Source organism: Odontesthes bonariensis, chromosome 18, assembly GCF_027942865.1.
Source record: "Odontesthes bonariensis isolate fOdoBon6 chromosome 18, fOdoBon6.hap1, whole genome shotgun sequence".
Lineage (NCBI taxonomy): Eukaryota > Metazoa > Chordata > Actinopteri > Atheriniformes > Atherinopsidae > Odontesthes > Odontesthes bonariensis.
This window is the reverse complement of record NC_134523.1, coordinates 23,636,123-23,662,327: the sequence shown is the minus strand read 5'-3', so window position 1 is coordinate 23,662,327 and position 26,205 is coordinate 23,636,123. Positions and strand designations below refer to the sequence as shown.

At 38.2% G+C, this 26,205-nt stretch overlaps 2 protein-coding genes across 2 annotated transcripts; both read left to right on the top strand.

Moving 5' to 3' along the window:
* Window positions 1–1,119: 1,119 nt before the first annotated feature.
* On the top strand, window positions 1,120–10,531 carry LOC142368057 (major histocompatibility complex class I-related protein 1-like). The gene is made up of 7 exons (XM_075450105.1): window positions 1,120–1,311; window positions 3,266–3,354; window positions 3,930–4,196; window positions 4,389–4,667; window positions 5,228–5,530; window positions 8,024–8,116; window positions 8,344–10,531. The coding sequence occupies exons 2-7, from the start codon at window positions 3,285–3,287 to the stop codon at window positions 8,346–8,348; spliced, it is 1,017 nt and encodes a 338-aa protein (XP_075306220.1). The 5' UTR covers window positions 1,120–1,311; window positions 3,266–3,284; the 3' UTR covers window positions 8,349–10,531.
* A 2,679-nt stretch (window positions 10,532–13,210) lies between these two features.
* On the top strand, window positions 13,211–25,469 carry LOC142367600 (major histocompatibility complex class I-related protein 1-like). The gene is made up of 7 exons (XM_075449607.1): window positions 13,211–13,595; window positions 15,102–15,190; window positions 19,973–20,239; window positions 20,432–20,710; window positions 21,544–21,846; window positions 24,033–24,125; window positions 24,353–25,469. Exons 2-7 carry the CDS (start codon window positions 15,121–15,123, stop codon window positions 24,355–24,357), a joined length of 1,017 nt encoding a protein of 338 aa, XP_075305722.1. The 5' UTR covers window positions 13,211–13,595; window positions 15,102–15,120; the 3' UTR covers window positions 24,358–25,469.
* The last annotated feature ends 736 nt before the right edge of the window (window positions 25,470–26,205 follow it).

Here is a 26,205-nt window from a genome sequence, read left to right as displayed (position 1 = left end):
CAGTGAAGTATGTTAGTGATGGCGTATTTTCTTACTTTTTTAAAAAATTTTTACACTACCTTCATTGACTGACAAACTGTCCTTTTAAATGTGCACTTTATCTCCCCCAAATTGTACTGAGTTCCTATATTTTGTACAGATCTGAGGATGTCAGAAAATATGACGTTGCACTTGTCTTTATATGTGTGAGATGAACTATTGTTTTGAAATAAAGAAAAACAACTATAGGCATGTTCTGGCTAAGCAGGTTTTATATACTGTTGCCAACAAGCTTGAGCGGAACTGAAACAGAGCCACCGTTCGAAATGCTGCATGTAAGTAGATAGATAAAAAGCAAACTGTGTGTCTGTTCAATTACTCAATAAAGAACTTCAAAAAGCGCAGAGGAAAACATGTTTTGTTACATGTATTTGGCAATAGTTGATTAAAAGATATTGAAAGAGTGAAAACTGTGTTACCAAACTGTGGAGCGAACATAATAAACACATTTTCTTTGAGTCTCTGTTTAGGACTTGATGGGGAGGTTATAAACACCAACTCCATGATGCAGCAGAGTAGGTATTTAAGCTGACTCTGACTGTATTTCTGTAAAGTCTTACAATTAATCCTATTTAAAAATATTATTTTTTATGCTGATTGTTTTAATCATTAATTTTGTGCTGAATGGTTGATAACATATTCTCTTGTAATGTAAACAAGTCAGTATGCATACCCATTTGTTTCACTCTGTTCTTTTTCTCAAACAAAAAAAACTTAAAATCTTCTTTTTTTCAGTATAAATTATAATTATCAAAATCCCGACTAATTAATATCTTGGATGTTGTAATACTCTCAGTCACTGTCCTCATCTGCATTATTGTAGTAATGTTTGTCAACAGACAGGAGCAACCGATCAGTAGGTCAGTTTCTGCCTGGTAACCTGTGATGCTTCATTATATCCTATTACTATTGGTCATAATAATGCTGCATTTGGAGGCTACTGTGAATTTAATCAACCAAATCTGAAATTGGAAATTGCTAAGGATAAATAGAAGAAGAGGAAAGTGAATTTTCCTTTTTAGCTCGTCTGTCATCTGTATTTAAGTAACAACAAAGTTTTTGACGAGCTTTTAGGAAAAAATAGCTAAGCAAACTACGAGGGAGCAATGTTTTTTCCTAATTTAACCCATGTACAGAAAATGACCTCAAAATGAACACGTGCGTTTTTACAGTGTCATTGAATGCAGCATTAAGGGGTCGGGTGATTTCTCAGGTGGTTGGCTCTAAAGGAGGAAGGTAAGACAAGTATACAGAGCAAAGACATCAATACAGGTAAGTTTACACAAAACGGACATTCACAATAAATGCTTCTACCTTTTCATAAAGCCACCAATTTCATGCCTGTCATTTCTGCTGTACACGTATACAACTCTTTTTTAATTTTACAGGTAAATGCTCAAAGTGAAACTAACTGTTGTTTTTGTCGCCATTTTAATATCATCTAAAATCTTGAATATCTATTCGATTTGATATTTTTCTATTTATTTTTCTATATATTTCTATTCTATTTAATAGTGTGAAAGGCTGTGGCTTAAAGTACTTCTTAAAGAATGGTGTGCATAATAATAGGCAGAACCTCGGGTTATCGGCGGGTTATCAGAGTCAGTCGTCCAATAACCGGAAAGTTGGCAGGTTCGATTCTCACTCTCACTACTCAAAAACGTTGGTTCCTGGGTGTCTGTCCACCTCCTTGTCACGATCGAGGTGCCATTGAGCAAGGCACCGTTCTCCCCGGGCGCTGTGAATGGTTGCCCACCGCTCCAGGTTGGCATCTGTCTCCATGAGTGTGTGACCCTGTGCATGTGTGTGTCAACGGGTGCCAACCTGGATGGGTAAAAAGCGGAGGACAAATTTTGTGTGTATGCAGGACAAATAAATCTGATCTTAATATGGGCCAGATAAGATGAAACTAGTGTTGTAACATGCTTTTTAAACAGATGCAACATGAAATAGTTAAAGGGGAACTCCGGGGCATTTGAAGCGCGTTTCCATTGCTAGAGGTTGTCAAATACTGATAGTAGGACACAGAGAGGTCCAGATCTGTGCTCCCTGTGTGGAGATCGCTCTGTTCGCACACCCTGTCATGCGAGGCTAATACGTGGTGGCTAAGGGGCAAGCGCTAACCCTTCCACGTAAAACAACAACTTGCACACTGCAGAAACGTCACACCACTTTATAACCCATCCGACAATAAAGTCACAAGCCTTACCATCAAAACCATATGCATGGTTCTCACATTACTGGCATGGGGACGTTACAAAACAACTTTATAAACAGCATGTAACTCACCGGTTAGTGGTTCGCTCGCGCATGTGAAAGCCCAAAAGAGTCGATGGACGATAATCCCATATACAAAACAATTATCTTCTCTAGAAAAACTGCGTTCAAGTATTTAAAACATTACAACAATATTACTGGGTATGTATTGTTGTACTGTTTTAAATACTTGAACACAGTTTTTCTAGAGAAGATAATTGTTTTGTATATGGGATTATCGTCCATCGACTCTTTTGGGCTTTCACATGCGCGAGCCTACAACCAGCCGGTGAGTTACATGCTGTTTATAAAGTTGTTTTGTAACGTCCCCATGCCAGTAATGTGAGAACCATGCATATGGTTTTGATGGTAAGGCTTGTGACTTTATTGTCGGATGGGTTATAAAGTGGTGTGACGTTTCTGCAGTGTGCAAGTTGTTGTTTTACGTGGAAGGGTTAGCGCTTGCCCCTTAGCCACCACGTATTAGCCTTGCATGACAGGGTGTGCGAACAGAGCGATCTCCACACAGGGAGCGCAGATGTGCACCTGTCTGTGTCCTACTATCAGTATTTGACAACCTCTAGCAATGGAAACACGCTTCAAATGCCCCGGAGTTCCCCTTTAAGTGCGATGTGACCATTGGACAATCGAGTATTTTTTATGAATTTATAACTTTTTAAATTAGCACAGTTGGGGACTTAGATATCTGTCAGTCTAGAAGCAAACATCCGGATTTATAGATATAGATATACTGTATATAGGCAAGGCAATTTTATTTGTTGAGCACAATTCGTACACAAGGCAATTCAAAGTGCTTTACAGCTACCGTATATAGGATATATATATATGTATATATATATAAAGCTATTTGAGCCAGCATTAACACACAAAAACACAAATGTTCTACTTTATTTGTTATGACACATCTGCAACTCCAGTGCTCATTAACTTCCTGCTTCCCTGACCACAGCTTTGTCCAAAGAAGACAAATGATGGGAACTAAGAAGCCGCTGAGGAGGTTTATTGCTTTTCTTCTCATCTGTCAAATTGCATCTCCAGGTATTATCACATTGCACTGAGTTTCTTTCCTTTTACTCTTCATACAATATTCATGCTGAACTCCACTGTTGCAGTATTTGTTTTATAATTAAACATTTGGTACAGAGGAGTAAAAGAGCCTGGTATTACAGAAACATATGAAATGAGTATGACTCCTGGATGCCATATGTAACAGTACCTACCCTACAGTAGCAGCCTCTCCCAGCAGGATAGTAAATACTGCTTCGGAAGGGGTCAGAGTCCATGACAAAGAGTCTAAACAGTTCAAATGGCCTCATTAAATTCCAATCTGATGGCATCTGTGGGAAGCCCAATCCACAAAGACCTCACCTGACAATGCACTGCACACCCTGAGATGTTTCTGTCTACATCCAGACTAGTTAGAGCTCCTTTGGTAGCTTAAGGCATAGTACTCCTAGTACTATTCGGTGGATGGTCATAAGATTGTGGCAGATTGGTGCATATTTTAAATCTTCTTTATACATAACTACAAATCAATAGTTATTGTTAAGATTTCTATATCAAACCATCAGAATGTAAAAACAATAATGCGTAATTCAATGTTTGTCCTACAGCACCACACTCCCTGACCTATATCCACACTGGCACATCAGGAATCTCAGACTTTCCAGAGTTTTTTGCTTCTGCAGTTTTTGATGATGTCGAATTGGGTAGCTGCAACAGCAACAAACCAGGTCTTAACCCCAGTACAAGTTGGATAAGAAAACTCTTAGAAGATAAACCTTCACATCAGGAGTGCTTGATTAACGAGTGTCTTTTCAACCGGGAAAGCTTCAGAGCAAATATTGAAAGTTTGAAGCAGCGCTTTAACCAGTCTGAGGGTAAGTTGGTTTATTTTTAAAACCATTAAACATTAATTGGAGTTGTCAGTAAACAAAAGTTCAGTCTTCACTCTGATTTCAGGCATAATTTTACAGTAAATGTATTACTTCTTCCTCGAAAAGTTCCTTTAGTGTTGTTTCAACACAAGCTGTCAGGTTGAAGGAGATCCACTTTCTACTTCTGTCTTTCAGGTGTCCACATTTTTCAGAGGATGAATGGATGTCATTGGGATGAAGAAACTGGAGACTTCAGCGGTTTTAGTCAATTTGGCTATGATGGCGAAGACTTAATAAGATTTGATTTGAAAACTGTGACGTGGATTACTCCAAAACGTCAGGCTGTCCTAACCAAACACGACTGGGAAAGAGATGGACATAGAAGTTTGTTTTGGAAGATTAAAATTACAGAAGAATGCAGGGATTTACTAAAGATGTATTTGAAATACGCAAACGATGCTCTGCAGAAAACAGGTAGAACCACAGGGCCTACATTAGTTTAATAAACATAAAAATGTTTTTTAAAGAAGTAAAGTGAAGTATACCGCAGCTTATTACATGAGGTGCAGTACAGTTTTGAGGTTCTCATGGTTCCCTTGAGTTTTCCCATTTTATGCTACTTTTTTCCACACTTCCGCTGTACTACATCTCAGAGGGTAATACTGTACTTTCCAACTAGCCTACCCCTGAAGGTTTAAAATAGTTTTAAGCAATTAATTATATTGCGCTGTTATAAAACACTCCTACAGCCGGCTCATGAGTAATTATCAAAAAAGCTTTTAATTTTGTTTAATTCAATAAATGTTAAATTAAGTCAGTATTATATAAAGAAGCAGAGAAAAGTATTTTTAATTGTTTTTAAGAGTACTGTGGATTGTTTTGCTTATTTATTTATTTAATCTATTTTATGCCCATTTCATCCAAAGAGCACCTCAAACAAACCCATCTGAATTCATGAAGTTTTTCTAAGTTGATTTTTTAGTAAGATATATTACCTTGTGATGAATGAACCATTCTTCTGTCTGTCTCTCCAGTTTTTCCATCAGTGTCTCTCCTCCAGAAGACTCCCTCCTCTCCAGTCAGCTGCCATGCTACAGGTTTCTACCCAAACAGAGCCTTGATGTTCTGGAGGAGAGATGGAGAGGAGATTCATGAGGGTGTGGACCATGGAGAGATCCTCCCAAATGATGATGGGACCTTTCAGATGACTGTTGACCTGCAGCTTCATTCATTGACACCTGAAGACTGGACGAGGTTCGACTGTGTGTTTCAGTTCTCCAGTTTCGAGGCCAACATCACTTCCAGATTGGACAAAGCCATAGTCAGGACTAACTCCGGTAAGACGTGATATCAGAAGAGATGTTTTCTGTTTATTTAATATCTTATTGGACAGCTCCGATAACTTAGGGAATTCTTATGAAATTTGGTGGAGAGTCAGTTTATCGGACAAAGATTGACTGTTTTCATTTAATTGTTGACTGAATGGCACCATGTCAAAGCCAGTTAAAGCAAACACCCTTTTTTCTGTTTCTATAGTCATTAAAAGATAATTTACAACTTAGATTATTAGTCCCAGGTTTTTTTTCCCAACATTTTGTCCAAATTCAAGGCGTCCTCCAGGGTTCGGTACTTGGTCCTATCCTCTTCATACTTTATCTGCTCCCCCTTGGCAACATCATTCGCCACCATGGTCTCCATTTCCACTGTTATGCCGATGACGTCCAGCTTTACATCTCCACCAACTCAATCACCCCCGCCACTCACTCCTCTCTCTCCAACTGCCTCGGCGACATCAAATCCTGGATGCAGACCAATTTCCTCAAACTCAACTGTGACAAATCCGACCTGATCATTATCGGCCCCAAATCCCTCACCAAAACCACACAGTTTCCGCCTCACCATCGACAACTCCACCCTGTTTCCACCCCCCACAGTCGCAACCTTGGAGTCATCTTTGACAGTAACCTCTCCTTTGACCATCACATAAGCCAAATCACCAGAACTGCCTTCTTCTGCCTTCTTCTGGGCGGCTGTAGCTCAGGAGGAAGAGCAGTCGCCCACCAATCGTAAGGTTGGTGGTTTGACTCCGGCTTCCCTGGGCTACATGTCGAAGTGTCCTTGGGCAAGACACTGAACCCCACGTTGCCTACTGATGAATCATTCACACACACATTCATACATGATGCATACATGATGCGTGCATGTTAGAAAGCACGTAGTGTGTATAGATGTAGACGTGCTGTATGATTGTGTGTGAACTACATGTGGCATGTAGTGTTAGACGCCCTTTGAGTGGTCAGCTAGACTAGAAAAAGTGCTATACAAGTACAGTCCATTTACAATTTCATCTCAAGAACATTGCCCGACTCCGCCCATCACTCTCCTTCTCTGCTGCCGAAACCCTCATTCACGCCTTCATCACTTCCAGAATTGACTCCTGCAACAGCATCCTCTACGGAACACCTTCCAAAACTTTAAATAAACTACAGTACATCCAAAACTCAGCTGCACGTCTGCTCACCCGCACCCGCGATCACATCACTCCTGTCCTCCAGAACCTCCACTGGCTCCCAGTTCCACAGCGTATTCAGTTCAAAATCCTCCTCCTCACACACAAAGCCCTCCATAATCAGGCCCCCCCCTACCTCACTGACTTGCTCCATCGCCACAATCCATCCCGCAGCCTCCGTTTCATCTGATGCTAACCTCCTTACTCCACCATTCAGAACCAAGCACTGAACCTGGGGCAACAGAGCCTTCTCTGCAGCTGCCCCCTCCCTCTGGAACTCTCTCCCCAAACACATCCGTGACCCTAACGACTTATCCACCTTCAAATCTCTGGCAAAAATACACCTTTTTAAAATAGCTTTTAATGTTTAACCTCAGTCTAATGTGTTTTTAGTGTACTATTTTATATTGTTTTGCTGATTTTATGTTGTTTTTATGTAAAGTGTCTTTGAGTATTTAGAAAAGCACGTTTAAATAAAATGTATTATTGTTATTATTAAATTCCTACAAGTCTATCCAATATGTAAATGTCTGGATGTGCCAAGAAAGTTTCAAAACCTGAGAGCTATTTTCAGACTTTCAGTCTGTTCACTATACCTTTGCACTCATCACTATGCAGAATTGCAAGAGAGCTTGAAAGGAATAAAACAGCCTGGACAGGTCCCCAGTCAGCCAACAGCTACTACACAGTGACAGACAACCAGTTATAGTCATATTAACCATCACAAAAGCAGAATTGTTCTATAGGAAGAGGCCAGGAATCAAAGGGAGTGCATGTAAACTCTATACACATAGACTCGAGCCAACAGATGTAAGCTTGTACGTTCTTGCAGTGAGGTGTCAGTGATTACCACCTTTTAAATGGTCATGGATCAGTATTCCTGAGTCTCTTAGAAAACTGTTTGTTGCATGCATGAATTTAATTTTAATGAAGAACAACTCTCTGGCATCCAAAAACAAATTCTAATAGTTTTAACAAAAACACAAATAGGATTCTTTATTCATAATCATTGCATAATGAAATGTTTAAAAGATAGATGTATTACTTAAGAGCAATTAATGCAGTTACACTATGACTGTTGCACTCTCATACCACAATTATCACAATAAACTTAATAAAATAGCCAATGGCTTGTACACTGCCACTAAAAAACAATTTGGTCACATACCAAAGGATGCACAAAATATAAGTATCACCGTCTGAATTCTAAGAACAATGTCCAGAGTTGTTTCATCAACCACTACAAACACTTTCTGATCACACGGCATCTTGTGAATGGAGAATATTGACTTAAAGAGTAAATCTTTTCTTATACTTCCAGGTTCTTCAAGGATACACTTTGCTGCTGTTATTGGAGCTGTTGTGACGCTCGTCTGTGTAGCTGGATTTGTCATCAAGATATGGATCAGTCATAGTGAGTCACATGTTTTTTTTTAGGCAAAAGCCACAGTCATGGTGGTTTTTGTCATGTATGTGATGATAGTTTAGTGCACGTGTAAAATCATTGGCTCAAACTGGTTATAATAAGTATGCAAAACATAAAGAAAAGAAAATATAAAGTCAGTTTTTACCTGATCAAACAATAGTTTTAATTTCATGAATTAACAATAATCAACAAATATAATTTTTTCTCTTTTTCAGGGTAATTCTGTTTTGACCAGTAAAATTAAGTTGAACTGGACCAGTGCAGATGTGACTGACTTCAAGACGACTAGACGAATAGAATCTGTGAAATATGGAGAAATGATTTAGAAATTAGCATTTATTATCATCCTGACGAGCGTGCTGCTGCTTTGGGATTAGCTGGAAAAAATACCTTTTCTCATATTTTAGCTTTACGAACAGCTGGTGTTATGTTCTGTCTGCTTCTTCCTTTTGAAATGTTTTGTTGCACCTCACACCATCAACTTATCCTCTGTTTGTCCAGCTTCGTCAGTCTGAGAGTAGAAGCTGCAGTCAAACACTACAGAGAACATAAAGAACAAGTTTTCTCCACTCCCCAGACTTGCTCCGTGTAAATAGTAATTCGTAAATGTCACTGGGTCCAATGCAGTAAGACACCAGTCGCAGTTTGTTATGAAAAAGCAGCAGGTTACTCCAACAGACATGAAACAGTTCTGATGGCACCAGATTCAAAACAGTGCATGTCTGAAACAGCTTTCTTCACAAATCCAGGAAATAGCTGGTTTGTCTACGCTACACTTTTCAACTGTTGCACTTTTTCCGTTCGTTCTCTTTAAACAACCTCTTGTTAGGAGTTCATGTAAGTTTGCAACTCATTAAGTTAATACAGTTTCTATAGAGATATAATTCCTGTAATTAGGCTAGTATAATCCCCCCCAAGCAATGTCATCTGGTAACGGCACACTTTAAAGAAATCACATTATTGCTTTTGTATCTTATAAGGCTGCTTCTGTTTTTTCACTAATGGTCAATTTGTTTTAAGGATATTAGGAATTTAGGGTATGTATAATATTCATGTTTTTCTGTAACTCTCTAATGATGTGTGAACAGACAGAACCGACAATATTATCAAAAATGTTTATTGATGATGAAGATGGTATTTGAGAAAACACTAATTTTATCAAGCCAGACTTGGTTCACCTGTGCGTGCCATGTTGGATTTTTTGTAAAACTTTTTGACGCTTACAATGCTTAGAATAAGTTATAGGTTTACACTAATAGGTCATAACATTATGACCACTGACAGGTTCATAATTTTTTAAACATTCCAAATGTAATTCATACTCCTTGTTATCCTGGTTCCCCAGTTTGATCCTCAGCTCCACTTTTCACACCTCTCTCCCCTCAGTCAGCCACAGCTGCAGTCAGGTCCTCGTCAGTTCCCTCAGTATATATTCCCCCTGGTTTATCAGTCCTTGTCAGATTCTTCTCCCGTTACTGCCTTTTTTAACTATTGTTTTTTGTGTGTGTGTTCAGTTCTTGGTTTTCCAGCTCAGGCGCATTTGTTTATTTAATTTGTTTTTTCACAAAAAAATCATGCGTTGACATGTTGCTAGAAAAGGTCAGTCAGTGCTTCTGCACAGAAGATGTTGAAAGATATCAAGCAGGAGTACAGCAGAGATTCCACTTCTAAACTACTAAACAGAGAAAATAAAAGCATTTAAGAAAACTTTCAGGTTAAGCAGGTTTTTCTTTTGAGGGGAATTTGATAGACTCTGACAAAACACCAGGGGAAAGTGCAACAAGGAAGAGATAAACAAAAAGATCCTCCACTGTGAACGCTCAATGGAAAAAAACAAGACGACATTTTTTAACTTTAGTCTGAAAATATAAGGAGACAACAAAAGACCTCCTTAACCACTTTTAAATCACTGCCATTAGGCTGTTATGAGCCCAAACTTTTTCTGAGTCCAGTTATATTTTATTTTATTTAGATTTAGATGAATGTTTCAGTCTCTGCCCCTCCTCCACTGTCTGCTCCCTACAGATACCTTCCAGGTGAGATGCATTTCATCAGTAATAAATATCCTTTTACTTTTGTTTTTAAGAACTAGATTACATGAGGAGATTAAGCACCTGAGCAGGTCGATTCTTAAAACTATATTTATTCAAAGCTACAAAAACAAAATGAAAATGATATTGTTGCTTCTCTTCTGTCACCAATCCACCCCCCTAACTCTCATCCATCCATCCCTCACACCATCCCTCTTTCATGTTCATTCATCCACTCTTCCTTCCTTCCAGAGACAGAGACCCCACAAGGGTCAGAAGGTGTCCCAGAGGAGCCTAACAATATGACTTAAACTTAATTCCTTCTCTTAAATTCTCTGTATTACTTTGACTTGTCATTAAACCGGTAACCTCACACTGTTGAATCACGTGGTCATTACTGCTTCTCAGTTTATTTCAACCTCATATTCATTTAGGTTAAAGATAACCTACATAGATCTAACATTTAAATGTCAGTTTCGGTGGTGACCTTCTTAGGGTAACAGTGATCCACCGTGTTAACTAAACACTGAAAGCTTTGGCTTTAGACTCGACATACCTCACTGTTTACTGCAGTTTCTCTTCTTCAGGTGTTTATTTTTCAGAGGATGAATGATGTCATTGGGATGATGAAACTGGAGCTTTCAAAGATTTTAATCAATTTGGCTGCAATAGTGAAAACTTCATAAGATTTGACCTGAACATACAAACATAAATTATTCAAAAACGGCAAGCTGCCGTCATCAAACATGTCTGGGGCAGAGATGGACACAGAAGTAGTTTTTGTAGGGATGTACTTATAAACAACTGCAGTCATGACAACAAATTCATTTGTGAGGTTGTACATTTGTAGGGCTCACAGGGAGATTTGTTTTTATGACAAAGCAGTAACATCCCTCAGCTGTAGGGGGAGCCAAAGTGCAAAAAAGCCCAAATTATATGTGGGCCTCCATCAAACTTAGAGGAAACTGCTTTTTATTTACTTTGTTGCCTAAAATTCCTGATCAGGGAAAACATTCCCTCGTTAAGAAAGTTTACGTAAAAAGGAAAAGGTCAAGAAAGTTTCTTGTTTCTTAAACAAGGAAAGCTGTAAAAATAGAAACCACAAGACAGGATTACAAAACATTTAGCAAATGAAACATTTTATGATTCACTGTGGGACAAATACTAGGAAAAAATTAATATGTTTAATTTATAATAAAGTTATTTAAATAGATAGACATAGTAAATAGACATATTATTACTAGAAATGAGATATTTCATTATTTCATGAAAAATATTAGACAATCTTGCCTCAAAAAGTTGGGACAGGTCCATGTTTCCCACCGTGTAGTATCCCCTCTTCTTTGAACATCTGTAAACATCTGGGAACTGAGGAGACCAGCTGGCCCTTTGGGAGAGGAATGTTGTCCCATTCTTGTCTCATATAGGATTCTAGCTGCTCAACAGTCCTGGGTCTTTTTCTGGTATTTTGTGTTTCATGATGCTCCACATGTTTTCAGTGGGTGAAAGGTCTGGACTGCAAGGCATTGCCAGAATGGGAGCACGAGTTGCTTTTGAACTGAAAGCTGATAACAAGTCAAATGGGCCCTCTCCTCTTCAGTCTGGAGGATGAAGAGTCCGTGATTTATATGAAACAGAAATAATTGAATACTTAAAGGAAACATTTTCACTGAACAGGCATTGAACAAATGTTGAACAGAATGTGAAAATCTTTTTGGAAATATGCTCAACTTTGAAAAATAATTATTTAAGAGATTGACGTTAAACAGAAAGTAAAGCCAACTTTTAAATATTTTTCATAAACTCTTGAATCTGAATCTCACTTCTCAAGCTAAATTGATTTATGACATACGGATGCATTAATTGTTTGTGGTTTCATGTCAGCTTATTTATGGATGCTGATACACAAAGTTATTCAATAACTTTACTGTATCACTGTACCTGCTTGTAAAAAAGCCCTCAGAAGACACTGGTTGCCTCCTGAACCTTCCACAATGTGAGAGTGGATGGATATTGTAAATTACATTTATGCTATGGAAATTATTAACTTTTCTGTCCTTCTTAAGAAATATGTGTTCATTGAATTGTAAGACAACGGGGTCACACATGTAAAGCCTATATGACCAGATTTCAGTGAAGTATGTTAGTGATGGCGTGTTTTCTTACTTTTTTTTTTTTACACTACCTTCATTGACTGACAAACTCTCCTTTTGAATGTGCACTTTATCTCCCCCAAATTGTACTGAGTTCCTATATTTTGTACAGATCTGAGGATGTCAGAAAATACGACGTTGTACTTGTCTTTATATGTGTGAGATGAACTATTGTTTTGAAATAAAGAAAAACAACTAGAGGCATGTTCTGGCTAAGCAGGTTTTATATACTGTTGCCAGCAAGCTTGAGCGGAACTAAAACAGAGCCACCGTTCGAAATGCTGAATGTAAGTAGATAAATAAAAAGCAAACTGTGTGTCTGTTCTGCTGTGCGGCATCAATTACTCAATAAAGAACTTCAAAAAGCACAGAGGAAAACATGTTTTGTTACATGTATTTGGCAATAGTTGATTAAAAGATATTGAAAGAGTGAAAACTGTGTTACCAAACTGTGGAGCGAACATAATAAACACATTTTCTTTGAGTCTCTGTTTAGGACTTGATGGGCAGGTTATAAACACCAACTCCATGATGCAGCAGAGTAGGTATTTAAGCTGACTCTGACTCTATTTCTGTAAAGTCATACAATTTATCCTATTTGAAAATATTATTTTTTATGCTAATTGTTTTAATCATTAATTTTGTGCTGAATGGTTGATAACATATTCTCTTGTAATGTGAAAAAGTCAGTATGCATACCCATTTGTTTCCTTCTGTTCTTTTTCTCAAACAAAAAAAACTTAAAATCTTCTTTTTTTAATATAAATTATAATTATCAAAATCCCGACTAATTAATATCTTGGATGTTGTAATACTCTCAGTCACTGTCCTCATCTGCATTATTGTAGTAATGTTTGTCAACAGACAGGAGCTGCCGATCAGTAGGTCAGTTTCTGCCTGGTAACCTGTGATGCTTCATTATGTCCTATTACTATTGGTCATAATAATGCTGCATTTGGAGGCCACTGTGAATTTATCAACCAAATCTGAAATTGGGAAATTACTAATGATAAAAAGAAGAAGAGGAAAGTGAATTTTCCTTTTTAGCTCGCCTGTCATCTGCATTTAAGTAACAAAAAATAGCAAAGCAAACTACGAGGGAGCAATGTTTTTTCCTAATTTAACCCATGTACAGAAAATGACCTCAAAATGAACACGTTGCGTTTTTACACCCTTTTTCCAAGTGTCAGTGAATGCAGCATTAAGGGGTCAGGTGATTTCTCAGGTGGTCAGCTCTCCAGGGGGAAGGTAAGAAAAGTATACAGAGCAAAGACATCAATACAGGTAAGTTTGTCATTTCTGCTGTACACGTATTTTACTTTTTACTTTTTAATTTTACAGGTAATGCTCGAAGTGAAACTAACTGCTGTTTTTGTCGCCATTTTAATGTCATCTAAAATCTTGAATATCTATTCGATTTGATATTTTTCTATTTATTTTTCTATATATTTCTATTCTATTTAATAGTGTGAAAGGCTGTGGCTTAAAGTACTTCTTAAAGAATGGTGTGCATAATAATAGGCAGAACCTCGGGTTATCGGCGGGTTATCAGAGTCAGTCGTCCAATAACCGGAAAGTTGGCAGGTTCGATTCTCACTCTCACCACTCAAAAAACATTGGCGGAGGGGTGTCTGTCCACCTCCTTGTCACGGTCGAGGTGCCATTGAGCAAGGCACCGTTCTCCCATGCTCCCCGGCCGCTGCGAATGGCTGCCCACCGCTCCAGGTTGGCATCTGTCTCCATGAGTGTGTGACCCTGTGCATGTGTGTGTCAACGGGTGCCAACCTGGATGGGTTAAAAGCGGAGGACAAATTTCGTGTGTATGCAGGACAAATAAATCTGATCTTAATATGGGCCAGATAAGATTAAACTAGTGTTGTAACATGCTTTTTAAACAGATGCAACATGAAATAGTTAAGTGCGATGTGACCATTGGACAATCAAGTATTTTTTATGAATTGATAACTTTTTAAATTAGCACAGTTGGGGACTTAGACATCTGTCAGTCCAGAAGCAAACATCCGGATTTATAGATATAGATATACTGTATATAAGGCAAGTTAATTTTATTTGTTGAGCACAATTCGTACACAAGGCAATTCAAAGTGCTTTACAGCTACAGTATATAGGATATATATATATATATATATATATATATATATATATATATATATATATATATATATATATATATATATATATATATATATATATATATATATAAAGCTATTTCAGCCAGCATTAACACACAAAAACACACTTAGACATCTGTCAGTCTAGAAGCAAACATCCGGATTTATAGATATAGATATACTGTATATAAGGCAAGTTAATTTTATTTGTTGAGCACAATTCGTACACAAGGCAATTCAAAGTGCTTTACAGCTACAGTATATAGGATATATATATAGATATATATATATCTATATATATATATATATATAGATATATATATGTATATATATATATATATATATATAAAGCTATTTCAGCCAGCATTAACACACAAAAACACACTTAGACATCTGTCAGTCTAGAAGCAAACATCCGGATTTATAGATATAGATATACTGTATATAAGGCAAGTTAATTTTATTTGTTGAGCACAATTCGTACACAAGGCAATTCAAAGTGCTTTACAGCTACAGTATATAGGATATATATATATATATATATATTTAAAGCTATTTGAGCCCGAATTAACACACAAAACCACAAATGTTCTACTTTATTTGTTATGACACATCTGCAACTCCAGTGCTCATTAACTTCCTGCTTCCCTGACCACAGCTTTGTCCAAAGAAGACAAATGATGGGAACTAAGAAGCCGCTGAGGAGGTTTATTGCTTTTCTTCTCATCTGTCAAATTGCATCTCCAGGTATTATCACATTTCACTGAGTTTCTTTCCTTTTACTCTTCATACAATATTCATGCTGAACTCCACTGTTGCAGTGTTTTCTAATTAAACATTTGAGGAGTAAAAGAGCCTGGTATTACAGAAACATATGAAATGAGTATGAGTCCTGGATACCATATGACCGAGTGGAGTGATTTAACATGTTAGTATTCTGTTGGGGGGGAAAGTTACAAACTTCTCATCCATTAAGAAGTTTGTAAAGAAGTCGTGATCTGGTAACGTGTGTTACAGACCCAGCCCTCCTGTTTACCAGGGAGACAAGTGGTGATGACATAATGACACATGCACAAATCTGCGGTTTTGCACACACGGTGTACATATCTCGGACTTTAACTTGTGCACATACATATATTTACTTTACTTTACTTTATTTTGTACTCTATTTTATTCTATATGTATATATTTTTAATCTTATTTTGTATTTTAATCTTGCTTATATATCTTATATATTTTATTTGATATTCTACTATTCTAATTTAGGAATATTTAATTTTACTTTAACGTTCTATTAATGTTACTTTGCTACCTAGTTTATATTTTATAGTTTATAGTTTGTATTTTGTGGACGGCGGTCAAAGGTCATTTCACTGCATGTTGTACCGTGTATAACTATGCATGTGACAAATAAAACTTTGAATCTTTGAATCACCACTTACTTATGTCACTGTTACTGAAAGATAACTTTAAATGTGAATCTCTTGCTGAGGGCTTTCATCAATGTCTGATCCCGATTTCTTTTCTGGGCTCTATCACTCTATTTTGCTATCCTGCAGGTAGAGAATGTACCCCTTTTCTTTTGGGAATCAAGTTGTAATAGTCGTGTAGCTAACTAATACCCCTATTAAAGGCCTTTATAAAAGTGCACCTGATATCCTAAAGTTTTTGTGGAGGCAATTAAGAATAGTTTGGGAGAAACAGGTTATTCCTAGAGCATGGCGTAGGGCAGGAGGCGTTCTTATTCCAAAGGAGAAAGAGTCCTCGGACCTGAGTCAGTTCCGGATGATCTCTCTCCTAAATGTAGAGAGGAAGATTTTCTTTAGTTTGGTTGCACAGAGATTAGCTAGTTATTTAGAAAAGAATAGCTTAATAGATACTACTGTGCAGAAGGCAGGAATACCAGGTTTCGCAGGGTGTTTAGAGCACACTAGCATGATTTGGCATCAGATTCAGACAGCCAAGATTGAGAAAAAAGACTTGCATGTTATATTTCTAGATCTAGCAAATGCATTTGGTTCAGTGCCACATAGCCTTATTTGGGAAGCATTTGAGTATTTTAGAGTGCCTGTAGTAGTGGTTAACTTAGTAAGAGCATATTTTCAAGATATTAGACTGTGCTTAAGTACAGCAGGTTTCACAACAGGTTGGCAGAGGCTAGAAATAGGCATTATGGCAGGGTGTACAATTTCTCCATTAGCATTTACAATGGCCATGGAGATAATTATTAGAGCTTCCAAGTGGGTTGTAGGTGGAGAGAGACGTCAGGATGGCATACGCCTTACGCCAATTAGAGCATACATGGATGATATGACGTTAGTGACTACAACAGTACCATGTATGAAGAGAATACTTGAGAGACTTGATAAAAATCTAAAGTGGGCTGGGATGAAAATCAAACCTACTAAGTCTAGAAGTATCTCAATAAGTAGAGGGAAATTAAGTGATAGAAAGTTTGTAATAGATGAAGAAAGTATTCCAATAATAAGGGAAAAGGCTGTGAAGAGTTTAGGCAGGTGGTACCAGGCAGACATGAATGATGGAAAGCAGTTTCGTGAAGATGTTGTTGAGGGACTGGATAGAATAGATAAATCAGGGCTTCCAGGAAAGTTGAAGCTGTGGTGTCTGCAGTTTGGATTGTTTCCTAGGTTGATGTGGCCACTGTCTGTGTATGAGATTACATTATCTGTTGTAGAAAAAATGGAAAGATTAGTTAGCTTTTATATTAGGAAGTGGCTAGGTGTTCCTAGATGCTTAAGTACTGTGGCACTGTATGGGAAAGGCATACTCCAGCTCCCAGTATCTAGTCTAGTAGAGGATTTTAAATGTACTAAAGTTAGGACAGAGCTCCTGTTAGCTCGGAGTAAAGATGTGGTAGTTAGTAAGGTGGTTCCAAACCCAACCAAGGGGAGGAAATGGAAACCAAGATTGGCAGCTCAGGAGGCAGAAGCAACTCTTAGACATACAGAGATTTTGGGTAATGTGCAAATAGGCCGGGGAGGCTTGGGGCTTGGCCCAGGCAAACCAGTGTGGAGTAGAGCAGGTCCCAAGGAGAAGAGAAAGCTAGTTGTTGAGCAGATTCGTAGACAGGAGGAAATGTTAAGGGGTGCAAAGGCAGTGGCTCAGGCTAAGCAGGGACGGTGGGTGAATTGGGAAGGTGTAGAAAAGAAAAAGCTTAGTTGGAAAGAACTGTGGAGTATGGAGGAAAGGTGTATTAGATTTTTGATAGGGGCAACATATGATGTATTGCCAACTCCCCAGAACCTAAAACTCTGGGTAAATGGAGACCCGTTAAGTTCGTTATGTTCAGGTACTGCAACTGCAAGGAAATAAGCTTGTTGTTCCCCAGGAAATAGCCTCTACAAACCTAAGGCCTGATATAGTCTTGTGGTCTAGGAGTAGAATGAGAGTCTATTTCATAGAGCTGACTGTTCCTTGGGAGGAATTAGTAGAGGAAGCATATGAAAGGAAAAAGCTTAGATATGTGGAGTTGGGGGCGGAAGCAGAGCAGCGAGGATGGAAGGTTAGAATCTGTCCAGTGGAAGTAGGATGTAGAGGATTTGTTGCAAAGTCTGTTGTCTCATTGTTGAGGGAGCTGGGTGTAAGTGGACAGAGTGTGAGAAAAATAGTGAAGGAGGTTTCAGATAAAGCAGTAAAATCCAGCCAGTGGATTTGGATTAGAAGATTCAATAGCAACTGGGGGCCCAGCAGGGGGGGCACTTAGGGTAAACAGACTTTTGAAAAAGCAAAGAAGAAGTTCAAGCTATTTAAGTGGAGGGTTTGGCACATGTGATCCTTTTGAAACCAGGCGGCCATTTTGGGTGAGTTGGCTTGGAGTGAGTTGTATGGATTTGTTTTTGCTGGCATTGTTAGTGATTATAGGATTGTTTAGGTGAGTTTGTCTGCTGAATCTGCTAGTGTGTCTTGTCCTTCCTCCACCTCTGGCACCCTCTATATTTTCATTACCCCTACCCGAACCAGGGTTTGAATCCCAGTCCTGCTTTTCTTACCTCTTTTATTTCTTCCCCTACCCGAACCAGGGTTTGCATCCCCACCCCGCTGTGACTGGTGTGCAGTTGGTGAGAGTGAGTTGCATGGCTTTGTTTTTGCTGGTATTTTAGTGATTATAGGACTGTTTAGGTGAGTTTGTCTGCTGAATCTGCTAGTGTGTCTTGTCCTGCCTCCACCTCTGGCACCCTCTATATTTTCATTACCCCTACCCGAACCAGGGTTTGAATCCCATTCCTGCTTTTCTTACCTCTTTTATTTCTTCCCCTACCCGAACCAGGGTTTGCATCCCCACCCCGCTGTAACTGGTGTGCAGTTGGTGAGAAGCTGAGGTAGATTATGGTTGTTGTGGTGTGAGGGGCAGTGTTGGCTGGCATTAGGGGGGTGACTCTGGGACGCCAGTGGTCATTGTCTAGCCTCCTGGAGGTGTCGTGGGCCCAACTAGACGAAACATTGATGAAAGGAGGTTCCCACCTGATGACCCCAATGATATGTTGGTCAGCACTGCTCATTGATCTATATAATACGGAGTGAAGGGAATTATTCACTGAGTCTGGTCCTTTATTTTATTTATTTTATTTTTTATTTTCTTTAGCACAAGTTTCTTGTGTTTATATTGAATTTGAATCTTTGAATCTTTGAATCACCACTTACTTATGTCACTGTTACTGAAAGATAACTTTAATTGTGAATCTCTTGCTGAGGGCTTTCATCAATGTCTGATCCCGATTTCTTTTCTGGGCTCTATCACTCTATTTTGCTATCCTGCAGGTAGAGAATGTACCCCTTTTCTTTTGGGAATCAAGTTGTAATAGTCGTGTAGCTAACTAATACCCCTATTAAAGGCCTAAATGACCACAATGGCTTGATCGCTATAAGAAAATGGGAACAAACATTACCAACAAATCTGGTAATTTACTTTATGTTGTCATTGTAAATTTACCACATTACATGCCACCACCACATAATGTGTTGTTAAAGGGGTCATGGTATTTTGTTTTTCAAATGATTTGTTCGCAGTGATCAGCACCTCAATACAATTTCTGGTGTGCTATACTATATATACTTTGCCACCTACTAGTCACACTTGCCCCCCCATATGGTAACAGTACCTACCCTACAGTAGCAGCCTCTCCCAGCAGGATAGTAGTCGGCCCCGCAAATACTGCTTCGGAAGGGGTCAGAGTCTATGACAAAGAGTCTAAACGGTTCAAATGGCCTCATTAAATTCCAATCTGATGGCATCTGTGGGAAGCCCAATCCACAAAGACCTCACCTGACAATGCACTGCACACCCTGAGATGTTTCTGTCCACACCCAGACTAGTTAGAGCTCCTTTGGTAGCTTAAAGCATAGTACCCATAGTACTATTCGGTGTATGGTCATACGATTATGGCAGATTGGTGCATATTTTAAATCTTCTTTATACATAACTACAAATCAATAGTTCTTGTTAAGATTTCTATATCAAACCATCAGAATGTAAAAACAATAATGCGTAATTCAATGTTTGTCCTACAGCACCACACTCCCTGACCTATATCCTCACTGCCACATCAGGAATCTCAGACTTTCCAGAGTTTTTTGGTTCTGTAGTATTTGATGATGTCCAATTGGGTGGCTGCAACAGCAACAAACCAGGTCTTAACCCCAGTACAAGTTGGATGGGAAAACTCTTAGAAGATATACCTTCACATCAGGAGTGGTTGATTAACAAGTGTCTTTTCAACCGGGAAAGCTTAAGAGCAAATATTGAAAGTTTGAAGCAGCGCTTTAACCAGTCTGAGGGTAAGTTGGTTTATCTTTAAAACCATTAAACATTAATTGGAGTTGTCAGTAAACAAAAGTTCAGTCTTCACTCTGATTTCAGGCATAATTTTACAGTAAATGTATTACTTCTTCCTCGAAAAGTTCCTTTCGTGTTGTTTCAACATAAGTTGTCAGGTTGAAAGAGATCCACTTTCTACTTCTGTCTTTCAGGTGTCCACATTTTTCAGAGGATGAATGGATGTCATTTGGATGAAGAAACTGGAGACTTCAACGGTTTTAGTCAATTTGGCTACGATGGCGAAGACTTAATAAGATTTGATTTGAAAACTGAGACGTGGATTACTCCAAAACGTCAGGCTGTCCTAACCAAACACGACTGGGAAAGAGATGGACATAGAAGTTTGTTTTGGAAGATTGCACTTACAGAAGAATGCAGGGATTTACTAAAGATGTATTTGAAATACACAAATGACGCTCTGCAGAAAACAGGTAGAACCACAGGGCCTACATTAGTTTAATAAACATAAAAATGTGTTTTAAAGAAGTAAAGTGAAGTATACCGCAGCTTATTACATGAGGTGCAGTACACTGTTTGTTGGCATTAAAGTTTTCTTTTGCTTGACGTTTGTGTGTGGTTAGAAACAAAGGCAGGGAGAATAATTTTAGTAATAAACAAATGAATACTGCCACGTCTGTCAAGGCCAAAAAACCCCAAAAGTAAACGAGTCGAAGAAAACACAAAAGCATATTTTAGTGTTCTGTAAATCTGTAAAACTCTCACTGAATGCAATAGCTTGTATTTTAGCTGCTCTGAGTTCCAACTTAGTGGAAAGGTAGGTACTAAAATGAACTACAGTTTTGAGGTTCTCATGCTTCCCTTGAGTATTCCCATTTTATGCTACGTTTTCCCACACTTCCGCTGTACTACATCTCAGAGGGTAATACTGTACTTTCCAACTAGCCTACCCCAGAAGGTTTAAAATAGTTTTAAGCAATTAATTATATTGCGCTGTTATAAAACAGCCCTACAGCCGGCTCATGAGTAATTATCAAAAAAGCTTTTAATTTTGTTTAATTCAATAAATGTTAAATTAAGTCAGTATTATATAAAGAAGCAGAGAAACGTATTTTAATTGTTTTTAAGAGTACTGTGGAGTGTTTTGTTTATCTATTTATTTTGATAATCTATTTTATGCCCATTTCTTCCAAAGAGCACCTCAAACAACAAACCCATCTGAATTCATGAAGTTTTTCTAAGTTGATTTTTTAGTAAGATATATTACCTTGTGATGAATGAACCATTCTTCTGTCTGTCTCTCCAGTTTTTCCATCAGTGTCTCTCCTCCAGAAGACTCCCTCCTCTCCAGTCAGCTGCCATGCTACAGGTTTCTACCCAAACAGAGCCTTGATGTTCTGGAGGAGAGATGGAGAGGAGATTCATGAGGGTGTGGACCATGGAGAGATCCTCCCAAATGATGATGGGACCTTTCAGATGACTGTTGACCTGCAGCTTCATTCATTGACACCTGAAGACTGGACGAGGTTCGACTGTGTGTTTCAGTTCTCCAGTTTCGAGGGCAACATCACTTCCAGATTGGACAAAGCCATAGTCAGGACTAACTCCGGTAAGACGTGATATCAGAAGAGATGTTTTCTGTTTATTTAATATCTTATTGGACAGCTCCGATAACTTAAGGAATTCTTATGAAATTTGGTGGAGAGTCAGTTTATTGGACAAAGATTGACTGTTTTCATTTAATTGTTGACTGAATGGCACCATGTCAAAGCCAGTTAAAACAAACACCATTTTTTCTGTTTCTATAGTCATTAAAAGATAATTTACAACTTAGATTATTAGTCCCAGGTTTTTTTTCCCCAACATTTTGTCCAAATTCAAGGCGTCCTCCAGGGTTCGGTACTTGGTCCTATCCTCCTCATACTTTATCTGCTCCCCCTTGGCAACATCATTCGCCACCATGGTCTCCATTTCCACTGTTATGCCGATGACATCCAGCTTTACATCTCCACCAACTCAATCACCCCCGCCACTCACTCCTCTCTCTCCAACTGCCTCGCCGACATCAAATCCTGGATGCAGACCAATTTCCTCAAACTCAACTGTGACAAATCCGACCTGATCATTATCGGCCCCAAATCCCTCACCAAAACCACACAGTTTCCGCCTCACCATCGACAACTCCACCCTGTTTCCACCCCCCACAGTCGCAACCTTGGAGTCATCTTTGACAGTAACCTCTCCTTTGACCATCACATAAGCCAAATCACCAGAACTGCCTTCTTCTGCCTTCTTCTGGGCGGCTGTAGCTCAGGAGGAAGAGCAGTCGCCCACCAATCGTAAGGTTGGTGGTTTGACTCCGGCTTCCCTGGGCTACATGTCGAAGTGTCCTTGGGCAAGACACTGAACCCCACGTTGCCTACTGATGAATCATTCACACACACATTCATATATGATGCATACATGATGCATGCATGTTAGAAAGCACGTAGTGTGTATAGATGTAGACGTGCTGTATGATTGTGTGTGAACTACATGTGGCATGTAGTGTTAGAAGCGCTTTGAGTGGTCAGCTAGACTAGAAAAGTGCTATACAAGTACAGTCCATTTACAATTTCATCTCAAGAACATTGCCCGACTCCGCCCAACACTCTCCTCCTCTGCTGCCGAAACCCTCATTCACGCCTTCATCACTTCCAGAATTGACTCCTGCAACAGCATCCTCCTACAGACAACCAGTTATAGTCATATTGACCATCACAAAAGCAGAATTGTTCTATAGGAAGAGGCCAGGAATCGAAGGGAGTGCATGTAAACTCTATACACATAGACTCGAGCCAACAGATGTAAGCTTGTACGTTCTTGCAGTGAGGTGTCAGTGATTACCACCTTTCAAATGGTCATGGATCAGTATTCCTGAGTCTCTTAGAAAACTGTTTGTTGCATGCATGAATTTAATTTTAATGAAGCACAACTCTCTGGCATCCCAAAACAAATTCTAATAGTTTTAACAAAAAAACAAATAGGATTCTTTATTCATAATCATTGCATAATGAAATGTTTAAAAGATAGATGTATTACTTAAAGTAATACTATGTAACATTTCTACCTTAAAATAACAGCTTGAAAAAAATTGTGCGGCTAGAATGAGTTTTAATATTACGATTGGCCTTTCTCCTATGCCCTTCGAGGGTCTAAGTTGGAAAAACAGCGCTATGTAACTTCGCTGGAGCGGCCCGGGAGCTGAGCGGAAGTACTTCGACTTGCTTTCTGGCACACCTACCGCAAAAACAAATAGACCCCTCTCACGCTCCCAGGTATAAGGCTAAGCTAGCGCAAAATTGTCAGTACAATCATCATGGAAGAGGCACCGAAGAAACAGAAGAAGACGTTGACTGATGAATCAAGGAAGAGAAAGAGAGAGGCCGACAAAGCAAGAGACCGGACTAGAGTTGCTCTCGGAACAGCCTGTAGGGGGAGCTCCATAATGGGCTTTTTGAGAAGTTACATTGTATTGCTTTAAAAGCAATTAATGCAGTTACACTATGACTGTTGCACTTTCATACCACAATTATGACAATAAACTTAATAAAATAGCCAATGGCTTGTACACTGCCACTAAAAAACAATTTGGTCACATACCAAAGGATGCACAAAATATAAGTATCACCGTCTGAATTCTAAGAACAATGTCCAGAGTTGTTTCATCAACCACTACAAACACTTTCTGATCACACGACATTTTGTGAATGGAGAATAATGACTTAAAGAGTAAATATTTTCTTATACTTCCAGGTTCTTCAAGGATACACTTTGCTGCTGTTATTGGAGCTGTTGTGACGCTCGTCTGTGTAGCTGGATTGTTCATCAAGATATGGAGCAGTCGTAGTGAGTCACATGTTTTTTTTTAGGCAAAAGCCACAGTCATGGTGGTTTATGTCATGTATGTGATGCTAGTTTAGTCCACGTGTAAAATACTTGGCTCGAACTGGTTATAATAAGTATGCAAAACATAAAGAAAAGAAAATATAAAGTCAGTTTTTACCTGATCAAACAATAGTTTTAATTTCATGAATTAACAATAATCAACAAATATATTTTTTTCTCTTTTTCAGGGTAATTCTGTTTTGACCAGTAAAATTAAGTTGAACTGGACCCAGTGCAGATGTGACTGACTTCAAGACGACTGATCTTGCGAATAGAATCTGTGAAATATGGAGAAATGATTTAGAAATGATTTTGTCAAATATATCTATTTAATCAATAGATACTGTGGCATTTCTAGTCTTCTGATCCGTTGACTGAATAATTCCTTTAGCATTTTGTTAGCACTTCATTTAAAGCTACAAAAATAGACATTTCAGGCCTCACTTTTTTTATTCTCGTTTTTTCTTTGGAGTCTCATAGAATTAGAAGTCTCTGCTCTTTGACTCGTGTATTGCAGTGATAACAGTATGGTAACGTAAAGCTTATGCATCATCTTGTTTTCTGCCGTATAAATGTATAAGCTGTAATGTTGCACCAAGTTAGTGTTTGAGGGTGTGTGCCATATGGTGCTGATTCTGCTTGGCTTGTGTAATCTCCACTGACAGCCACAGAACCAATTTCACCAGTGTTAGATTTTCTAGACAGAATGATTAAGATGAAGAAAATGAAAGGGAGAAATATGATGAACTTATGTAAAGAAATATAGCACTTATATAGGAAATTCTTATTATATTAAGTGTTGTTTTGCAGCATGAATATATCACAGATTGTGCTTCAGTAGCTTGGCAAAATTAGGGGATTTTCTGGATTTTGTTCACAAATTAAATTTGAAGTCTCTTTTATTAACCACTCTTACAGATACAACCCAGAACACTGATTAAACAGTCAATAAAAGCTGAAAGACAGAGGAAGAAGTATTTAACCGTATTTAATGAAAATACTTTTTTTTAATGCAATTATTTGTTGTTAAAAATTGTCATAAACGTGGCTATACGGTACTAATCTTTTTTCTTTAAAGGTAAAACAAAGAATGAAAAGAAGGTGCAATATGAATTGTCATATGAATTTCATTATTTTTTATAATTATGTATTAAAATGACTGACTAATGAGAGTTGATAGAGCACCAGCCAAGTATTTTGAAGGGCGATGATGTGATGCTTTTATATGCCAGGGAGGAGTATCCTGTGGATGATTAGGATGTCCGACTGAAAACTTCTGTGTTTAATAAAAATCGATTGCTTTTATTTTTGCTAGTGTGTGTCTTCTTTGTTTTAACCTTTAGTTTAATGTCTTTAAATGAAAAAAGAGCTAAATTAAATTCATTAAATTCTTTGAAGTTTTATAAAAGGCCTCAAGCACTGATGACATAGCATGCTTATTTATTTTCCCACCTTATTTTCTCTCCTTTAAGCTTCACAAAAAATTAGAAAAATGTGAACATTTGCATAACTGAGTTCAGAACTTTGATATTTTATTTGAGTCGATGCTATTCCACAGATTGCAACATTAAATTAAGTTTAAAGGTGATAATGTGGCAGTAATGTAACAATCTGTAAAAAGATCATTTGAGATGGAAATGAATGAATACACATTTGCAGCTAAAACTAAAATTACTCATTGTTTTTTTTATATAATTTTAGTCACATATCAGCTAGATTTGAAGTAATTTTTTTAAAATTCCAAATGATGTTCCACCAGTCTGTTTCCGAAGGATTAGTGCCTCAGTGTTTGTGACCTTATAGATCCTGACAACAGCAGTGATCTATCTGAGAAACTGGGTGCACAGACCTGATTTAGACATCAAATGGTGTAATAAAGTCAACAACTGATGTGATTGACTGTGAATGAACAATAGCTAGCAAAAGATAGCTCACTGCAGCAATATAGGCTACCTGCAGCAACCCAAAAACAATAAAGATTAGCTCTGTAGGAATCATCATCTTTATACTGCTGATAAACAGTTGTATTTCCTGGGCAGAA